Below are 21,287 nucleotides of genomic sequence, written 5' to 3' on the forward strand. Positions count from 1 at the left end.
GCTGGGTCTTAGCATTGAGATGGAGATCTCTGGGAGAGCTTTTGCCATTTGATATTACGTGGAGCCTGGAGGTCTCCGGTGGACCAGTGTCCTGATCTCAGCTCTCCCACCTCAGAGACACAGTCCTGACACCCGGCTGGGGCACAAAGACCCTTTTGGGAAGTCTGCGGTCTTCTGCCAGCATTTAGTAGGTGTTCTGTAGGAGTTGTTCCACACATAGATGTATTTCTGATGTATTTGTGGGGAGGAAGGTGATCTCCATGTCTTTCTCCTCCGCCATCTTGAAGACCTCTCCTTACCTACTGTTTTTAGTTCTAGTTTTATCATGATTTCATCTGTAGTTAGGCTTCTATTTTGAGCACAATTCAGTAATTCATCCTCTAATGCTATTTCATACCTAGTTCAGTTTAATTTTTTAGGTAGTTGTAATTATGACTGTAAATTCTTTAAACGGGGGTCATGCTTTCCATTTCTCTGCATGCTCTAAGTAGAAATGATGAAAATGATACTCGCAACAATCTATTATACCTTTATGTCATTACAGCCATCCTCTAGGGTTGGATTATTATACCATTTAATAAATGAAGAAGCTGAAACTCACATAGGTGATAGTTGCAGAGCCACAATTCAAATTTAGATCATGTCACTGCAAATCCAGTTCTCTTAACCACTATGATAAATTTCTAAACTACATATCATAGTGCCTTGTGTGATAATCACCAGTAAAGGCTTATTATTTTGAAAGTCTTGTTTGGTTCTTCTCCTTTCCAGATGGACCCCCATGAGAACATATTACTGAGCACTCTTGAGATAAAAAATGAAATGGCCACTTCCGAGGCTGTGCTGGGACTTGGAGACCCCAGGAGCACAATGCTGGCCTGCGATGCCTCCAGCATCCAGTATCGGAAAGCCGGGTTACCCAGGCATAGTTTTGGCCGAAATGCCCTGGAACGGCACGTGGCACAGAAGAAAAGCCGCCTGCGGAGACGCGCCTCCCAACTGAAAATCACCATCCCCGACTTGACTGATGTGAATGCCATAGATCGGTGGTCCCGCATATTCTTCCCAGTGGTTTTTTCCTTCTTCAACATCGTCTATTGGCTTTACTATGTGAACTAAAACATAGCCTCCTATGGGAAGCAAGGACTAGATTCCTCCTCAAACCAGTTGTACAGCCTGACGTAGAACTTGGAAAACACATCACTCCAGGACAAAAGTGATGCTAAAATACCTTAGTTGCTGGCCTATCCTGTGGTCCATTTCATACCATTTGGGTTGCTTCTGCTAAGTCATGAATACACTAAGGTCCCTGTGGTTTTCCAGTTAAAATGCAAGTGATTTGTACACATGCTGGCAAGACTGAGTCTGAGTGTCCCACTTTATCTGCTTAGTACACAGCCTATACGGAGGGCAGTCATTTAGAAGATACTCTAGAAGGGTCAATAGCGTCATCAGTCATTTTGCAGAGAAGCGGTCATACCCAGATACTTCCCATCTTCCTTCCTAAGGTTGGCATGTGATCTGCCATGCCACGCAGACATGCTAACTGAAGATGGTCTATGCCTGTCTTGTTAAGGTGATAATGGTGCCATGGGAAGTTAATTCCCACTGGATTGTAGAAGGTTCTCATGTAGTTCAAACAGGATAGGGAGAGTCAAGACAGAGACTCAGGAAACCATTTTGGCCAGGCTCTGTTTGCTTGAGCATAGGAATCAACTCCAACATCTTCCACTTTGACATTTAGAGAAGGGGAGACTTCTGAACGTTTTCATGCATGGGGGCCAAAGAAATTTTTCTAAAAGGCTATTTCCGAGGTCGTTAAACTAAGAGTTAATAACCCAGAGCAGAGTGGAAAATCCAGAAACAGCTGTTGTAACAAAATTAAAGCAAGTGAGCAGCATGACCCTTAGCAGCCCCTTGCAGCACCTGGTCCACACATACTGTGTTCAGTGGCGAAAGGTAGAGCGGGAGACGTTTTTTCCCTGCAACCTCACAAGCTTTTGACAGCATACCTAGAGAGGTTTTTATAGTTTATCTAATAAAACGACAACCCCCAAATAGAAAAGTTAGTGGAATTAGAAGCATCTTAGGTTACACTGGGAGTCATTCCAATATATGAATATAAAGCACAGACAGAGCTAGCAAACAGGATGCTTTTCTCAGACAGTGTCAGCTGTCTCTACAACATTTTCCTACAGTTTATTTCTGAATTTAATAGGTTATTTCAAAGGAAGGATTTGTTCATTTCTTTAGAGGATTAATGGTCTTTTCCAACTTTTCTTGCTTCTGAAATTCTGATTATATTCTTAAGAGACAGACAAAGTAAGGCTTTGGAGAGCTTTTGAGAGAACTATGTTTCCTTATGTGCAGTGAAGTCCACCTTTGTATCTTTCATAGCAAACAGTACTTCAAAGATTATGTGCACAAGTAGGGTTACTTTGTAGGTTTGCTGGGTTTGATTTTTTTAAGGGTGATTTCATTGTGTATGTTGCAATCTGCCTAATCAAAGAAAATAGGAGAAGTCATGCAAAACAGAATAACATTAACATGGTGAATGTTATGAGCCTCAGTTGATACTGCAGAAAAATATATAACATAATCAGGCAGGCACGATGTATTGTTTTTATTCAATTTTTAAATTATGTCATTGTGCTTCTTTCTATACTAATTGGATATATGCATTCATATGTTGGACAGGAAAGAGAATAAGCTAATATATTTTATTCTGTCAGTGTGCGGTTCGTATTTTGCATTTCTCGGAGAAAATAGTGAATTGCGCGGTTTTCTTTAGAGTTTCATTTGATTGAACTTTTTCTTGGAGGATGACTTTGCTATTTCTATTTAAAAAATAAACACTTCTTTTCAGAGTAACATCCCTAATTGTGCATAGTAGCCAAGACCAGTATCTGCCTGTGGATAAAATGTATGTTTTCTTTCCCTGATGATTCAGCAGCTTCAAATATGATGGAGTCCTGCTGCCCTTCTATTTCCACTATTAGAGAAAAAAAAAGGTTTAGCATCCAGCTTTCTGAATTTGCCCCCCCCCCCCAAATGGGATGATATTTTTTTACACCAGCATAGGGAACTCTGGTCCTTATTTTTTTGATTATACACTTGAACACCTCTGAGTATGATCTTTGGGCAGAATCCAACCTACATGCTGCCCCTGGGCTCAGAGCAGAGATTCCTCAAGTTTCTCCGGGGACACAATTTCCCCTGGGCAATCATTTTGGGATATCACGCTAATAAAAGTGCCTGCCCCTTGTCACTAGGGCTTAAAGTTTGAGTAGCATATATCAGGAAGGAGCATATTGACAACTCAGGTGTACAACTCCAAAATGCCATTCTGGAAAGGTTTTTCTAGAGACAACTCAGAGCTCCAATCTAAAAGTGGGCTCTTAATTGCAATTATCATAAAAGCCATAAAAATCCTTCATATTGTCATTATGGTTACAACAAAATTTTGATGTCCAGGGAAGTCAACAGAGAAATCTAGATCAAAGTGGACAGAAGCAGCTTTGCAACATGAGCCTCAAAAGCATATGACCAGGGATTCATTTCCGCCTGCAGTGATAAGAAAAATCTAGGGAAAAGGAGAAGATGGGACCTTGAAACAGAAGCCCTAGAGCGAAATCCATATATTGGCATTCAGTAACCATGTAGGTAGAAAAAACTGCCTCATCCTGCCCAGAGATAACAGTAGATATAGAATTTATTCTTAAACTGTATTTTTATTGTACTTGAATTGGATTTTAGTCACCAAATTGGGGGAGGGCCAGGGAGGGGTGCTAGATCTTTAAGTCTTCAAAAAGACCAGTCAGCTTGATATCCAGTGTTTAAATTTAAGGACCACAAAATTGTGTTTTGGCAATTCTGATATGGTATTACTATCAGTTTATACATATATGTATAGTTTTTCTTTTGGTAATAAAACAGCCAGATAGCCAGCAATTAAGGTGTTTTTCGTCTTTGTGAAATTCATAGGCAAATTCTGACTCTAAAATGCACAGTCTAAATGAAATCTCTGATCTCAATCTGTATATATATTGTACATGACTGCTAGTAAGTATGAAATGCATTTTCAGAACTGAAAACTCATGCAACATAATCATGTGTTTGCATAAGGAATGTTACAATTCTTTGTACTGCAATTCAATAACGGGAAAAGATTTAAGCAGTGCCATCTAGACCTTTTCTCATTTCTTCAAAAGCAGTGCTAAGTGAAAAAATAATAATAATAATAAAAATGGTTTAGGAACCGGAAGACTTTACATTCTAGCATTAGGAACACAAAAAATCTGTCAGCTTACAAAAGCACAATGCATAGAGAAAGTTCAGTGGAATGCATAATGGGGAAATGAGTCAAGTTTCTTTTAATCAAGACCCGCATTAAATTGGCAACTAAGACAATTTCCATTTTCTATAGGTAACTGTTGTCCAATTTTATGATTAAAGTCATACTCAATAACAGAAACAGCCAACAAACAGGTCTACAACATATCTACATATATATATGTGTATATATAGATCCATGTAAACATACATACATATATATGCATTCATATGTTGGAAAACAAAAGGAATAAGCTAATACGTTTTATTTCCTTCATTAAATCAGCGTATGAATATTTTTCATTTGGCAACCGACAAATCAACATATTGAAACAAGTAATACAGGGTACTGAGCATTTCTCTATCAGCGAATCAATGCCTACAGTTCTTATGAACCACTGCACAGTTTGACACTACAATAGTACTGTACCTCAGAACATGGAAATTAACTAGTTCTCACATTGCTTGTCTACTTATTCTCTTTTTCAAGGAAACAAATAACATTGTCCATTGGTGATTTAAAAAGAAAAATGTCTTAAGAAAACACAAAATGATAAAAAAAAAAAAAAAATTCCTCCTAGGAGGAGGAAAAAAAAAATAACTAAACCCCACCATGTTGGTTAGGGCAGATACTCTCAACTGTAGCAATCATGCCATTTTGCTGAGTATACAGAGTCCATGTAATGTGAGCAACCATAACTTTCACTGAACGTGTGTAAATATTAAAACAGATTTCTTAAATATTTTTAACTTCTAATTTGTATTTTATGGTAAGGTAACACGCTAATTCTGTTTATGGCTTAAGTTGATGTGTTATTATGTAAATAATTAAACATGCTGTAAATGAATAGTCGATAGATACAAATAATTGTTTGGGGTTTTTTTCCTTAATTTTTATTTATTTTTTACTAAGTACAGTTGCTGCAGCCCCAGCAGAGAAATTTAAACATCCTTTTGCATAAATGGTTTGGGATCCCAGACAGAAAGGTTTCAATTTGCTATCACACAGACACACACACACACACACACACACACACACACACACACACAACACACATACTCTTTTACTTGCCAGCTCAGTCATTCCCACTCTTGCCCCTTCTATGGGAAATACTATAGTGTTTATGTAGTCTATGAAACAACCAAGAGAAAGCCTTAGAAATGGCAACTGGGAAAAGCAGAAATGATCATTGATTACTTGATAGAATTTTTTATATGTAAGAGTTTAAGAAATCAAAGATCATAACTTAAATCTCAATTTTCAAAGAGTAAAGGTTTATATTGATGGCACTTGAGGAAATAAAAATGCTTACTATTCATACCTGCTCCAGAAATGTGTTACACATAATGCATAGAGAAGACCTTTTTTTTAATAATAGCATTTTGTCCTTAGGTAGTATTGTTCCTTTTAACCAAAGACTCCAGAATTATTAAAAAATAAATAAGGAAAGGAAAAAGAAAAAATGAGGGAAAATGGGAAAAAAAGACACTGCTTCACACCAAAGGTTTAAAAAATATTTTCCACATACACTAGGAACATTGTAAAAAGTAGTAAGGAGCCAACAGAATGCTAATTAAGATACCACACTAAACAAGTCATTTAAGAAAAAAAAAACACTTAAATATCTATTAGTTATTTGCAAATTGAAGTAAAACATTTCTGTAAATCCATAGATGAATGCAAAACGCTGACATCGGGTTTTAATTTGCTTTGAGAATTTGTTTTGTGAAAAAGGTAAATGTGATCCAAAATGAAGAACAAATCTTTGTGTTTTTTTAACTTTAAAACCAAATGTCTCTTTCCTGTCACATGTCATTATTCTGATGCCCATATGTGTGTCCTGGCACCATCTGAAGCAAGTTGACGGTTTCATCAGCTTGTATCTTTCTCTTTTTAGTTCAATAATTTGAGTTCAGTGGTCATTTTAAACATACTAATTCAAAGTTGAAAATAATTTAAATTCCATAACATTTTAAAGTTTTTATTTGCATGGGTGTTTAAATAGTTCTGTTATGAATATTGTCCCTGCACAGTTCTGAATTGTCCTTTTATAAAAAGTGATATTCTAGTTTCTTCACAATGTAGTGATTATCAGCCTTACTAATTACCTTGTAGCCTTTCTTAATATGCACATAATGCACATTTTCCAATGGCTAGAAAATGCAAAACACAAGTGGATATCATTGCATCTATTTTCATGTCTTTCTAAAAAACAGGACTACTACAATCTCTGGGATACATGAGATAGTAACAAATGAGGGTTATAAATGCGTAGCACATAAGAATTATTTTCTTGGATTTAAACATTACAGCCACTTTCAGCATGTAAATATATAATAATGTTGGCTAGTGTGTAATTCTTGAACTAAGAAGTATAAATAAAACTTAAAACGATGTGTGTATAAGTGGTTTCATTGAGTTCAGAATTTTTTTTGATCTATGACTATGAGTTAGATTGTAGAATTATAGCTTTTCTAAAAAGCAATAAAAATTTGGGAACTTGGGATGGGCTCTAGGGCAGACTTGAGTTTGAGCTCTGATTTGTCACATATTAGGTGTATGATTGCGCAGCTATCTAATCCATCCGCCTCTCATTTTTCTTATCTGAAGAAAAAAATATAATTGTACCTCCTTCATAGAGCTGTTGTACAGTTGAAATGAAATAACCCGTAAGAAGTCCTTAGCATAGTACAAACACGTTAAGTGGTGTGTAAACAGTAGATGACAGTAGATAATAGCAACAACAGTAGTGTTGCTATTATTAATTATAATCGTTACTAGAATATTCAGCATGTTTTATCACGAATTCTATCATGATACCTAAAACGTCATAGTAATTATTAAATGTTCTCTTAGGTTATATACTTATGGGTAATTAATTAAGAACTTGGCTTCAATCATGAAAATATATGACAAACGTGATTCATTTAACATTCTACATATATCCTCTGAAGACGTTACACTAAGTACTTTGTGAATTGAATACTTACTTAATCCTTACCATATTCCTAAGAGTAGCAGAAATTCAAGATCAGAAAGAATAAGTACCTTGCCCGTGAGAGTAGAAAAACTTGGATTCCTACCCAGCCTGGACTCACCCGCAATTCCTTGCAAATTCTTTCCACCTCATCATTAAAAGTGGGTGCCCAGGCATGTTCAGTTCTCATTCATTTTGGTCATTTCCCAAGAAACATTTGCTGAGAGCCTGACATCTGCCAGACCTTGTAATGCTAGTGGAAAATTAGCGCTTAGGCTCACAAGGCCCCTACCCTCTTGGATTATATGGAAGCTCTCAAATGCATGGGAACTCTCCTGAGGCCAGCTAATTAGTTGGGGACAAGCCTAGTGTCTTTCACTCTTATTGACTTTCAAATGTCCAAATAGCACCTCATAGACTCTGTCCACCTGAGCAAGGCAGCCTGTCAGGGCAAAATTGTCCAATAAAGTCATGATTAAAAGGAGCTATAGCTACCAAGGGATGACACTACCGAAAAAAACTCACCTATAGTGAAGACCCAGTTCCTGCCAGCTTACATTGCAAATTGCAAATCGTATCATCTAGAAATGTACAATTCTTCCATTTGCATTTGCTATCCTTCATGCTAACTTTCAACATTTCTGTCCAGCAGAGAGAACACATGTACGCTCAAATCCAAAAACACATTCATATAACTGGTGGTGCGTGCGTGCATGTGTGTGCGTGTGTGTTCATGAGCCTGTGTGGGCAGGGTATGCTGAGAGGGCCAATAGGAAATGCTACTGTAGGTGGGGTCATGGTCTATTACTTACCTTGAGAGGAGAACATTCCCAGATATTTCCCCCCGAAAAAGCTAATCAATTGGCAATGAGAAAATTCCCCCACTCATATTCTAACTACTATAATTTCCTAAAGTGAAACTACCCTTGCTCTCTTCTGAAACTTGTTCTAATTATGAAATATCATATGACATTTCCCATACAGAGTATTTTTGTAAACTGTTAGATCCACCTCCCAGAATAATACCAGTTTAGTGAGAAGAATTCTCAGGGATGGCAGGAGACACAATCAGTCCCCAGTCCTTGATTTCCTAAAGCAGACAGCAACAAAATAAACACATTCTTGTCTCTTCAAATCTCTGTATCAGAGCATTAGCCAAATGTGCACATTACCTACTACAGCATCACCCCACCACATGGCCTAGAACCAAGGAATGATCATGGGATGACAAGTTCCAGACAAGCCCCAAACGATTAGGCTTCTTATCAATGTCTTGATTTGTGCATGTTCTGATCTTTCCTTTTGTTTCCGGTAGCCAACTAGGTCATTAGTATTTATATATATATGTATATGTATCTTTTCATTTCAGAGATTTGTATTGGATAGAAGGGAGACACTGCTGGAAGATACTCAGAGATGATGCTTAGCACCCCACAGGTACTGAGGAACATGAGTGTCTTTCAGGGTAAGGAGAGAGGGAGGGATGCTTTCTCTGAGACTGGGAAGGAGAAAAGCAGCAGGTTCCAGGCGAGTGGAGACCTGCATACCATTCGGCGGTAGTGACCTGGGGAAATGGCAGACCTCGGAGCAGATGGCCCAATGAAGCTTAGGAAGCCAGCCCATGGCACTGGCCCAGGTGTGCCGCTAGAGTGGCAGTCTTTGACCCATGAAAGAATCAAACAGGCTGGAACATGGAGTAGAAAAGAAATGTGGTTTTTTTTTCCTCTACAGCTTCATTTAAGATGTTAGATTCATCACTGCACTCCCATCTGCTGGGACCTAGTGGGTCCTTGGTCACTCCACCCTGGAAAGTGCTGAGACTCAACAGCATGAATTTGATATTGGATCAGTAATACAGTATTTCTAGTAATAGATGTCCAAAGGGGGGTGGGGAATAATTGGCTCCAGGTCTGAAAGTCAAAAGGCTAATGAGATACAAAATTTAGTTAAAGGATTGATATATCTTATGTCTTGGAAGCTCAAACGTGTACACAGGGCTTAATGAAATTGTAGACAAATAACATAGGCCTGGTGTAACACAATAGGGAGTGGTGGGGACTGTGGGTAACTGGGGAGAAACAAGCTCTATCTAAAGAGGCAGTCACTACTGAGCACCTCAAGACAGCATCCAGTTGTCATCTTGAGGAATTGCAAGCCCAGTGATGCCAGATTAATCTGAGAATGCAAGAAGCCCCCACGGCACTGAATCTTTTACTTTATGGGCAGGTACAGTAAGGCCAGAGAGACACAGAAACTTTCATCTTTCTTGTGCCAAAAATCCATGCTGAGGTTTTAGAGTCGTAATCCTCAAACCGAGATTGAGGAAGGAGCATATGACAAGCTCCATGAGAGTGTGTGTACAGTGAACAAGCTTCTATGCCATTATAGTGGTGGAATGATCAGTTTTCTTCCCTTTCCTGGAAGCCAACACCTTATAAATGTAAGAAAGTAAAATACTTCCGTGTACTCTCAAAGCAAAAAATAGAGAAACTTTTTTAGTAGAAATAGGTACAGAAAATTGCCAGCAGAAGTTTTCACAAGGTAAACAGTCTGGTTGGCTTTTAGATCCCTCACTCGGAGGGCTTTTGTCTCCTACCGGTAGAGCAGAAGCCCCTTACTCTCCCCCAACACCTCCTGGGCCCACTCAGCAGGTAAATGGCCCTAACTGAGTATAAGACAGAGCCACCAGAGCAGGGATTTGGGAGAGGAGCAAAGAGTCCTGAAGGGGCAAGGAACTGCTGGGAGAGCAATGAAGGGAGAAAAGGGAGGCGAGGGTGGAGGCTCTGGGGCACTTTGTCACTGATGGGGTGGAGGGGGGTCATGGGCCCTAAGATTCTCCTAGACCATGTCAACTCCGGGGATGAAGCATGGGCACAAACTCAGTGGGCAAGGGCAGCTACCCACGTATTTCCACCTCCCCAAAGACCCTGTGTAGACTGGAATTTAGTGAATGAACCTGAAAGTGAAGAACTAATAAAAGGTCCCGCTCTCCACCGCTCTCCTCTCCGCGACACCCCTGCCCGCGGTGTGGCGTTGGTGACCCCTCAGCACCCCGAGCCCTGCTGACCCGTCCTCCTTCGGCCAGAAACCCTCCTCCTGGTACCGCGCGGGAGGCGCGGGGCCTCTGAGCGGAGCGGCGAGTCCGCCGCCCCGGTCTCTTTCCCTGGCGGCGCCGGTTTCTTCCGTAGGACAATATGTTCAAGAGAATGGCCGAATCTGGGCCTGACTCCGGCGGGAGAGTGAAGGGGGTTACTATCGTTAAACCAATCGTTTATGGTAATATTGCTCGATATTTTGGAAAGAAAAGAGAAGAGGATGGGCACACCCATCAGTGGACAGTATATGTAAAACCATATAGAAATGAGGATATGTCAGCATGTGAAGAAAATCCAATTTAAATTACATGAAAGCTATGGCAGTCCTTTAAGAGTTGTTACTAAGCCTCCACATGAAATTACTGAAACAGGTTGGGGTGAATTCGAAAGAGTCATCAAAATATTTTTCATTGATCCTAATGAAAGACCTGTAACCCTGTATCATTTATTAAAGCTATTTCAATCAGACACCAATGCAATGCTGGGAAAAAAGACAGTGGTTTCAGAGCTCTATGACGAAATGATATTTCAAGACACAACAGCGATGATACAACAATTATTAACAACATCTCGTCAGCTTACCTTAGGATCCTATAAGCATGAAACAGAATCTGCAGAACTTGAAGTGAAAACCAGAGAAAAATTAGAAGCTGCGAAAAAAAAAAAACAAGCTTTGAAATTGCAGAGCTTAAGGAGAGATTAAAAGCAAGTCGTGAAACTATAATTTGTTTAAAAAATGAAATCAGGAAACTCGAAGAAGATGATCAGACAAAAGAAATATAAACGGTTCTGAAGAGAACTCGATAGTAAGTGAAACTAAAATAAGGTGGAGTTTAACGGAGAGATGGGCTACAAATGCTGCGATGTTTCTTAGAGGAACTGCACATATAGTTGTCAGCCATAGATTTCTCAGCAATGGGGGCAAAGCATTTGTACTTTACAAGCAATCTTTAATGTGAAATATATGTGTATAATGCTGTATAGGCATTTTATCAACCCATTTCAGGGTAGTTCTGTGATATTAAGCACAATTTTAAAACATTTTGATTGCATTGTATGTATAGCTTATCCTTTTGACAGACATCAAAATTTCATTATAAAGTATAACTTGTACAAATTTTGTACTTCCCTAGTAGTTAGAATTCGTGGTAAAATTAATGTGTATGTTTAATTTCTTAAGTTCTTACCTGCCCCCATCCCAACTCTTTTGTATCTGATGTGCCCAGTGCCCAGTAAGCACAATAAATGTAGTTTACAGATGATTTAAAAAAAAAAAAAAAAGAACTAATAAAAAAAAGTATCCAGAAATTTCTGAGATGAAGCAGCAATGGTTGGAGAGGGGAACTGCAAATGCAAAGAAGAAATTTCATCCTAATCACAATAATAAAATGTATTATTGGGGGCTTCCCTGGTGGCGCAGTGGTTGAGAATCTGCCTGCCAATGCAGGGGACAGGGGTTCGAGCCCTGGTCTGGGAGGATCCCACATGCCGCGGAGCAGCTGGGCCCGTGAGCCACAATTACTGAGCCTGTGCATCTGGAGCCTGTGCTCCGCGACAGTGAGAGGCCCGCGCAACGCGATGAAGAGTGGCCCCCGCTTGCCACAACTAGAGAAAGCCCTCGCACAGAAACGAAGACCCAACACAGCCATAAATAAATAAATAAATAAATAAATAAATAAATAAATAAATAAATAAATAAATAAATAAATAAAATACCTAGCATATATATTAAAAAAAAAAGTATTATTGGTTGATAAACAAAACCGTTTGAAAATCACTAATCCATAGTGATGAGCAGAAGAACCTGCTCCCACCTTGGTGTCCTGGGAAAGGAGAGAAGGAGGAAGAAAGGGAAGAGGACAAGACGAAATAAAGGGAGGCAGGAAAGAAGAACCTGAGAAATATTTCCAGCACCTGACACTCTCCCCTCCCAGAATGTCATATGAATTCAGTTCTCTAAACAACTCTGTGAGCTGTGAACTGTTGCCGTATCTATGTTGCAGAGGACACAAAATGGCAATGATTGGTATTGCATCCCAGCGCTGGCCAACTCCAAATCCCACGCCTTTAACCCCTTTACCTAGCTGCTACCCGATACATTCCACAGCCTCAGTTTAGCTTTTGGGGATACAGCATCTTTGACAGTGAAATTAGAAACACGTCCAAAATCTTTAGGGGATTAAGAAGAGAGAAGTGTTTACTCCTAAGTTTCCATTTTATGTTTATAGGTTTACGTTTTTAAAATGTTATTTTTAAAAGCTGAGAACTGTCAAATTCTAGATATTTTGATGTTCCCCTTAATTTATTTGGGTGAGAGCAGAGAGCTGTTGAAAGAAATCAAGTAACTTAAACACATCTTTCAAAGGATTTTGAAAATCTACTTTCTTTCTCTCTTTCTCTTTAAATATCATTATCCTTTCTCTGTCTTCATTTTTTTAAATTATGAATTACAAAAGCAATACTTTTCAGTGTGGAAGATTATGTTGTTGTTGTTATTTATGTCTCAGCAGTAAAGGTTGGACTTTCTTTATAGCTAAGACAACACAGAGAGAGAAAGCCCGCCTCTCTTGTCAACTGGTCAACTGGACATGAGTAAACCTGGCCAGTAGAAGTTTCCCAGGAGATCAAGAGTGTTTCTGAACGTGCAGGCTAATAAATGCTCCTGAAATTGTGTGAGATTCATGGCAGGGAAATATCAGGGTTCTTGGAACATCAGTACAGGAGTGGCCCAGGGTAGAGTTCACGTTTCTCATTCTCTGAGTGGACCAAGCCTGACAAAAAAATGGAAGGATTCTTTTTACACCTAGTTTTCTCTCCACGCTTCAAAACACCCTTGGATGGATCATAGATCCATTTGAGGTTGGCACGTTTCAGAAGTGGCTTGCCAGCTCTTTATTTATTCATTCTCATTTCTCATTCGACTTGCCAGGAAGTCATTTGAACATTTAAAGAATCTCTCTTGATAAAACAGAACTATGGATGCATACAAAGTACAAGAAGATTAATAAATAAAAACTTCTAAATGTTTAAGAATCTTTATCTAAAATTAAATTACAGGCAGGATCTTGCCAGTTTGAAGGGAGTTTTTCCTGGTCCAGCTTTGGCAGATAGTAAGGACGCTGGCTCCTGGCTCTGGCTCTCATGCCAGGAGCAGTCTTGGAGCACTCAGGACAGCCTCTCTGAGATCCCTGGTGTGGAGTAGGCAGGGAAAAACAAATGCTCAGGGAGCTTCCCAAGCCTACATGGCATATGCAGAGCCTGGGAGTCCTGCTTCCAATCTCCCCTTCTCAGCTATGTTAGTTAGGGTTTTACAGAGAGACAGAGCCGATAGGATGTGTGTATACATAGAGAGAAATTTATTTTAAGGAATTTTCTCGTGCAGTTATGGAGGCTGGCACATCTAAAATTTGAAAGGTAGACTAGCAGGCTGGAGACTCAGGGAAGGGCTAAAGTTGCTATTCAAATGCAAAGGCCCTCAGTCTGGAAGCTGGGAAAGACCTGATGTTGTAGTTCAAGTCCAAAGGCCATCTGCTGGCAGAATTTCTTCTTGCTCAAGGAAGTCAATCTTTTTTTCTATTCAGGCCTTCAACTGATTGGATGAGACCCATCCGCAATATGGAGGGCAATCTGCTTTCCTCAGAGTCACCGGTTTCAATGTTAACCTCATCCAAAAAACACCCCCACAGAAACATCCAGAATAACGCTTGACTATCTGAGCATCATAGCCCAGCGGAGTTGACACATAAAATTAACCATCACAATAGCCTATGTTGTTTTTATGTTTTTTGGTTTTTTTTTTTTTTTTTAGTAAGGAAGAAGATATTTAATAATAAAGAGCAAATAATTACATGCTATAAGAATGAATATAAAAGCATGGGCACTCACTTTACCAGGTATCAAAACATATTAAAGTCTAATTGTCACTTCCCTTCTTATAAACCTTCAAACTTTCTACTTTAACCTAAGGAAAACCTTTAAATTTATCATGGTACTCAAAGTCCTTTGTGATCTGTTTATTGCTCATTTCTAGATCTTGCTTTTTCATCCTGTCCTTGAGTCCCAAGCTCCCACCAGGCTGAATTACTTTCAACTCCACACAGACAGTATTCATTCCCTTGCCTTTCTAGGCCTTTGCTCTTACTGTTTCTTCTTCCTGAAACACTTTTTCTTATCCCTAAAACTCCGTCTTTCATGAATTCCTATTGACATTTTCCAGGTAAAAACTTAAACATCACTTTATCTGGGGAGATTTCTTGGCTCCAAAGACTGATGATGAATTCCCAGCACACAGCATCCTGCTTAACTATTTGTTAAATAACTGAATAAAATCCATGTGTTCTGCAGAACCAAAAGTAACCCCAAGTATGGGTAAGCATAGTATTAGGTGACAGCACAAGCTATTTAATAGTGGACGCTGGCTCATGAAACCAGCCTTCTTAGCGCTCTCTGGGTTTTGCTTCTGCTTCACTGATTGCCCTTCCTCAGAGCCCTTTGCTGGTTTCTCATCTGCTCCCCAACCACTTCATGCTGGAGTGCCTCAAATTGATATCTTCATTCCATACTCCTCCCCTAAACTCCAGGGGCATTTCTAGTTGTCTAGTTTCTTGACATTATATTTTGAATGTCTAATGGACATCTCAAATGTTCAAGACTGATCTTTCTTCCAAAGTTGGTGACAACTTCATTTAGTCTGGCCAAGACACCTGTAGTCATTTTTTATTCCTCTTTTCTGCTCACCTTACTTCTAATTCATCTGAAAATCATGCTGGCTATAACTTCAAAATATATCCAGAATCTGACTACTTCTCATCCTCTTCCCTGTTACCAGCCTTGTCTGAGTCACCACAATCTTTTATCTGGATGATTTCAACAAGGCTTCTAGCTGGTCTTCCTGTAGCTACCCCTTGCTGCCCTACAGACTGTTTTCAACACAACAGCCAGACTGATCTTTTTAAAAGGCAAGACAGATCATAGAATTGTTCTGCTCGAAAGGCTATGATGCCTCTGTATTTCAATCAGAGTAAAAGCCAACTTTCTTAAAATGGCCTGAAAGTCTATACATAGCCCAAATCCCCGCATGCGCCTAGCTGATGCTGGATCTTGTTACTCTCCCCTGGTTCTCTGAGCTCCAGCCACACTGACCTTCCTGCTCTACTTCAGATGAACTAGACATGCTTCTGACCAGGGCTTACACTCTGTTCCTTCTGCCTGGAAGCGTCCTCCCAAGAATCTGCTTGAGTAATTCCCTCATCCCCTTCCGGTCTTTCAATAAGTCCTAGCCTTACTGCCCAATTTGGTACTGCCCTCTACTCCCTAACCACACCCACCCAGGTACACTTGACCCCATACCTGCCCTGCTTTTTATTTCTCCATCCATCATGTCATATAGTTGACTTATTTTTTATGCTCTTCATTTGGCATCTGTCTCTCCTGCTTAAGGGTATACATTCTAGCCTTTTTTTTTTATTGATGTATCCCAATGTAGAAAAATATACATAGTAGGTATTTGATAAATGTTTATTGGATGAACAAAGGAACAACTTTAACAATCAAATACCAATATTGGGGAACTTATTAAAAGAATATTTACCTTGACCACAGCCAAAGATTCTAGATTAGTAAGTTTGGGGGTGGGACCAAGTGAACTGTATTTTTCATAAGCAGCCTAGGTCTTGTCATGACCATCAGAGTTTTTGAATGCTGCTGAAAACCACAGGGTCTTGATTTGGCTTGACGGTGGCAGTTCCTCTTAAAACTTTCTGAGTTTGCACATTAGGGTGTGGCTAAAGATTTTATTTTATCAATAAATGATCAGTTGATCCAAAGAGTATCCTACGTGGGGAAAAAAAAAGATTCTTGACCCATTCTCCTCTTGAATATTAATAATAATAAATATGCTTGGGTATGTGCAGAGCTTAATGGGGAAAATAAGTATGCATTGGCTAGAATAGAGATATTCCTAATCTCTTTCTGCAAATGGAAATTCTTCCATTATGAGGTCTTTTATCCTGATACTTATTGACACCGTGCCTCACCTTTCCACGTATATTATTTATTTCTAACTCATGATTTTCTCTTCTCCCGACCCTGACACCTATTAGAAGAAAAGGGCTAACAATGAAAATGAGACTGTGATGTTTGATCCAGGTTATAAATACAAAAGCCCAACACTTTAAAAAATGGATACAGCGCTTAACTTGCTATATGATCTCAGGAACTACATTTCAACTCTCTCAAGCTCGGTTTCATCATCTATGAATGAAGGAATAATCTGGTATAATCATTTGATGTGTATGGGGAGGCACTCTGTAAAGTGCAAAGTACAGCATGCACTAAGACACTTTTAATATTATTAATAATAGTCCTCCATTTTCTGGATCCACAACAATAATGGACATCTGATATATTTTTCTGTCCATATTTTCCTCGGGACAGTGGCTTACCAAAAACAGGGAGGATTAGACATGAGTAGTTCTCTCTAGGTGTAGGCAATAAGGTGATACATTGTCTGAAAAGAATTTTAAAACAATAATAAAATTGACTGAAATGTGGTCTGTTTTTTATTATCACCTTAAGCCCACAGGCTAAACAAAAGTCAGAGATAAAATGCTACCCCTGACTGGGTCAGACTCCTTCCATTGCCCCCACCTCCACCTTAGGTTCCTCCCTCTTCCACACATAATCCTTGCAATCTCCTAGGACTCACACCCCTGCAGACTCCAGAGTGAACACATGACCCAGACCTGACCAATTATTCTGTTGTATCCCTCCTGGCCACAGTGATCTGTTGGAAGATAAATGTGACCAAGTCAGTCCAGTCAATGCCATGCAACCGTGGGACTTCTCTGTGGGGTGGGTAAGATACCTCTTTATTTCAGCAAGATTTGAGGATGGGTCAGGACGTGAGTGTGGCAGCTTCTGGCAGCCATCCTGCCAGCACAAGAAGAGTCTGCCTGGGAATTGAGCCAACACAAATGAAAGCGGAGACAAGAAATGGGAAGACTGATATCATGGCTAGATGGTGTCCTTACATCACGCAGAGACACCTGTGCCTGCAGTTTCTAGAATCACAGTCCCGTGCTAGTTTGATTTGGGTTTTGACCACTTACATCCTGAAAATCACCAAGATCAAAGACTTTGTTAAAGGAGATTGATTTACACTGGAAGGCACGTGAGTGGAAGGTTAGGTCATGTCGGAAGTAAAGCGTGAGGTGTCACCCAGTCAATGAAAGGACCTCAGTTTTACCACCTACAAAGTGAGAAATGGAAAAGTAGAAGAGATGATTGCTGGATAATTCAAATTCTCCTAATTCCAAACGTTTCTTAGCATAGCTCAGACATACCCTGGTACATGATGGAAATTTTGGAAACTGGTCCACATATGAAAATAGAAGGATTTTGAATCACCTGCCAAAACATAAATTAACCATATAAAACTAAGACACTGGATTGATGACATGGAATACCTAAGGTAATTAACATGCCTTTGGCTTCCACAGCAGCTGATGTCAAAAGCACATGAGGTTTCTGTATTTACAGTTGTTCTGTTAATGCATTATAATTACAGGTGTAATCAAACATAAAAGTTTGATTTTTTTGCCTAAATGACACCTTTAATCACTTCTGAATAAGACACGACTCCAATTAGAGATATCTTCAGAAAATCACACCTAATGGCATCATTTATTAGAATTCTAAATAGGAGCTCTTTATTTCAATGCCATCTCCCTTTAATCTGTTTTCCTAGAGAAGGGCATGGTTTCCTGCACATTAAGGCCGCGGGTAAAATTCTATGACTGGAATTGAGCATAACAGATCCTCCACCAGAGAAATCACTAAACAAATTTTTTTCTCAATTAAAATAAATTCAACAAACTGCTCTGAGTACCCACCAAATGCCAAATAGTATTTTAAAATGTGTCCATGAGCAAGTCTTCAAACCTGTCCACAATAGATTTAGGATGTAATGGAGGTTGCAGATGCATGAGTTAGGCCTTGAAGTAGCATATGACTAGCAGAGAAAGGAGAGCATACTTCATGCACAAGGAATGGCCTGAGTGACCATGAAGTCTGGGAGGTAGAAGAAGAGAGATTACATTTGGAAATGAAATCATGTCAAGATGAGGTCATACTGGGTAACGGATAGGCCCTAATCCAATGAATGCTGTCTTTATGAGAAGACATTTGGACACAGCAACACAGAGGAAGATGGTCATGTTAAGACAGAGATAGAAGCTGAAGTTATAATATTGCAAGGTAAGGAATGCCAGGGATTGCTGGTGACCACTAGAAGACAGGAAGAAAGGAAGGATCCTCTCCTAAAGCCTTCAGATAGAGCATGGCCCGGCTGTCCACCATGAGAAGGGGATGCTCCTGAAGTCACTGAACCCAAAAAAGAAAGGCAAAAGGAGTAGGTCTGATATCAACACCCTTTCCCAGCAGAGTGACCTCAGCAGACAAACAAAGACTCATAAGCAACGAACAAATGGTTGGCACTGAGATTTAGAAGTTGTTTGCAATCTCGCATTATTTCATTAAAAAAAGAAAAAAAAAATTAACCTAGTATTTCCTCTTGCTTTTTAGCTGCTTTTGCCACCCCAGCTTCTTTTTCTCTGACATTCCCAGAAGAAGCAGCTTTATTTGATAGCCAACTTTTTCTCTTTACCTGGTGATTCAACATCCTATTGTAGACACGTAACGGTTCATAATCTAGGACGAAAAGAATTTTTCCTGAAGCTGTAGGTCAACATGTCTCATGAGACCATTTCTTGTAAATTTCATTTTTTTTTTTTTTCATGGAAAGGCATTTCTCCCAAAGACTAAGAACTCTGGCAGGAATAACCATAGCAACAATGGAAAAGCACTGGTTCTCTGTGCATCCTCGGTGCCTAGCATTATGCCCTGCACAAAGCAGGAACTCAGCTAGTATTCAATAGAGAAACATGTGAATGAGAGAACAAGCATGTTTTTGCTTTTATTTTAAGGTGAAAAATACATGAAAATATCCAAAGTGCCCATTTAAAAAAAATTAAAAATAGAAACAGCTTAGAAAGGGTGGCGGCTCAAATGGAATGGGGTGAGCTCTATGAAACTGCTGCAGCTTCAGTGCCTAAGGGAGACAAGGGATATGACATTTTCCATAGAAATAAATGTCACAGTTAAAAAGCCAGGGCTTAACATCACAGGCCCTGGAACTGAAGCCCAGCTCTAGCCCCTGTTATGTGAATTTGGGGGCAAATTTCCTAATCACGCCCTGCTTTCTTTGCCTTTTCTATAAACAGGGAGTGATAAATAACATTATCAATCTCAAAACTTTCTTTGTGAGGATTACATGTTTAATTACTATAAAATATTCAGCACACAAAGTAGGCACTAAGTAAATGCTAGCTACTATTAGCACTGTTGTTATTTATTGCTACATCCCAGCCCAGATCACATTCCTTTTCTCTTTTATTCTCCTCATTAGCACACCCTTTGTGACACTTAATGCGTTCTTTTCACAGCCTGGTTTCTTAATCATTCTTCTTAGAGCTCTTTATAATCTCTCTCTGTTAGGGCCCTTTAAGGTGCAAGTAGCAGAAACCCAACTCAAATTATCTCAAGTCAAAAGGAGGGAGATGCAAGAGGGAAGAGATATGGGAACATATGTATATGTATAACTGATTCACTTTGTTATAAAGCAGAAACTAACACACGATTGTAAAGCAATTATACTCCAATAAAGATGTTAAAAACAACAAAAAAAAGAGAATCCATCTGCTTATACGGATAATAAGGAGAGATTCTTTGGGCCCCTTTAACCTATCTGGTGTACAGCCTGATTTTAGCTCACCTTTCATTTATTCGAGAGAGAGAGAGAGGTGCTAAAATAGTGGCTCAAATTGTGAAACAGTAAAGAGCTATCTTTACCGATGAGCAAGATTATGGGGCAGCAATACTGTCTACGGCTACTGCATATACGGTGAGACCTGTATTCTTATAAGAGTTGTAGGTTGGATTCAGCATGTTAACGAAGCATGTGGAAACAGCGGAAAGGATAAATGAAGACCAGAAGAAAGAGATAAAGCCGTGCGAAAGATGTCATAAATGATAAAATACTGAGATAGTTTGGTTTGGAGAGGTAACATGTTGGCTCAACTTCATAGCTCAACTTCGTAGAAGTAACATGTTGGCTCAAATTCACAGCTAACTTTGTACAGGATGTAATTTATTGGTAAGAGGATGTTAACCAATTATTTGCTAACTCAACAGAGACCAAAATAAATGCCAATAAATTTAAGTGAAAGCAAAAAAGAGCTCAATTAGCAAAGAGTATCCTAATTTTGCCTTTTAAAAAATCTGAGTTTATTGCAAACAGTGAATGTGGAATGTCTGACACAGGTAAACATTAAATATTAAGTAATACCATCATTGTTCTCAACACCAGTATTATTTGCCAGTAGCCTGCTAGGAACCATAAATTGAAAGGTGAACAGCCTCAGACCTTTCCCGTGTCCCTGAGAAACCTATGGTCTAGAGGGAGATCATTACTAGTTATATTTCTATCAAAGATCTTGCTCTATTGAATCTCAGAATTTCATATTTTGCAGCTGTGTAATATAGCAACTAATGTGACAGAATTTGTCACATCAATGTCCATGACTGGGGAAACCCCTCCTCCCTTGTGGTAAAATCAAGGGCTTGGGGTCCAACTTTATGGTCACTCAGGACTGATTTCCAGTGCTGGGTCACAGCTGCTTTCCATGAAGCCTTTCCATAAAGCTTTCCATGGTGACAGACTCCTTAACAAGTGACACCTTAGCCTTTGGAAGATCTTGGACAAGTTAATGCTTACTCTCTCGTGTAATTCTCTAAAGCGAATTGCTAAGTCAAATTACATGGA

At 39.3% G+C, this 21,287-nt stretch overlaps 1 protein-coding gene, 1 long non-coding RNA gene and 1 pseudogene across 8 annotated transcripts in view; 2 read left to right on the top strand and 1 right to left on the bottom strand.

The window, feature by feature from the left end:
* The window catches only part of GABRB2 (gamma-aminobutyric acid type A receptor subunit beta2), a 296,376-nt gene extending 289,647 nt beyond the window's left edge, over positions 1-6,729 (top strand). For 5 of the 6 annotated variants that reach the window (XM_082456481.1, XM_082456482.1, XM_082456484.1 and 2 more), the window contains one exon: positions 772-6,729. In XM_082456481.1, the coding sequence (XP_082312607.1) occupies positions 772-1,119 (348 nt within the window). In that variant the 3' untranslated portion in view covers positions 1,120-6,729. The remainder of the gene's footprint in view (positions 1-771) is intronic. The other variant, XM_082456486.1, reaches the window with a different exon arrangement.
* The window catches only part of LOC309658266, a 588,006-nt gene that overhangs the window by 314,369 nt on the left and 252,350 nt on the right, over positions 1-21,287 (bottom strand). The window lies entirely within an intron of this gene.
* Positions 8,744-19,773, top strand: LOC309658206 (YEATS domain-containing protein 4 pseudogene; annotated as a pseudogene). Its single transcript has one exon. The product of its transcript is annotated as a YEATS domain-containing protein 4 pseudogene (transcript).

This window comes from Balaenoptera physalus (genome assembly GCF_965194825.1).
Source record: "Balaenoptera physalus genome assembly, chromosome: 3".
Taxonomy (NCBI): Eukaryota; Metazoa; Chordata; class Mammalia; order Artiodactyla; family Balaenopteridae; genus Balaenoptera; species Balaenoptera physalus.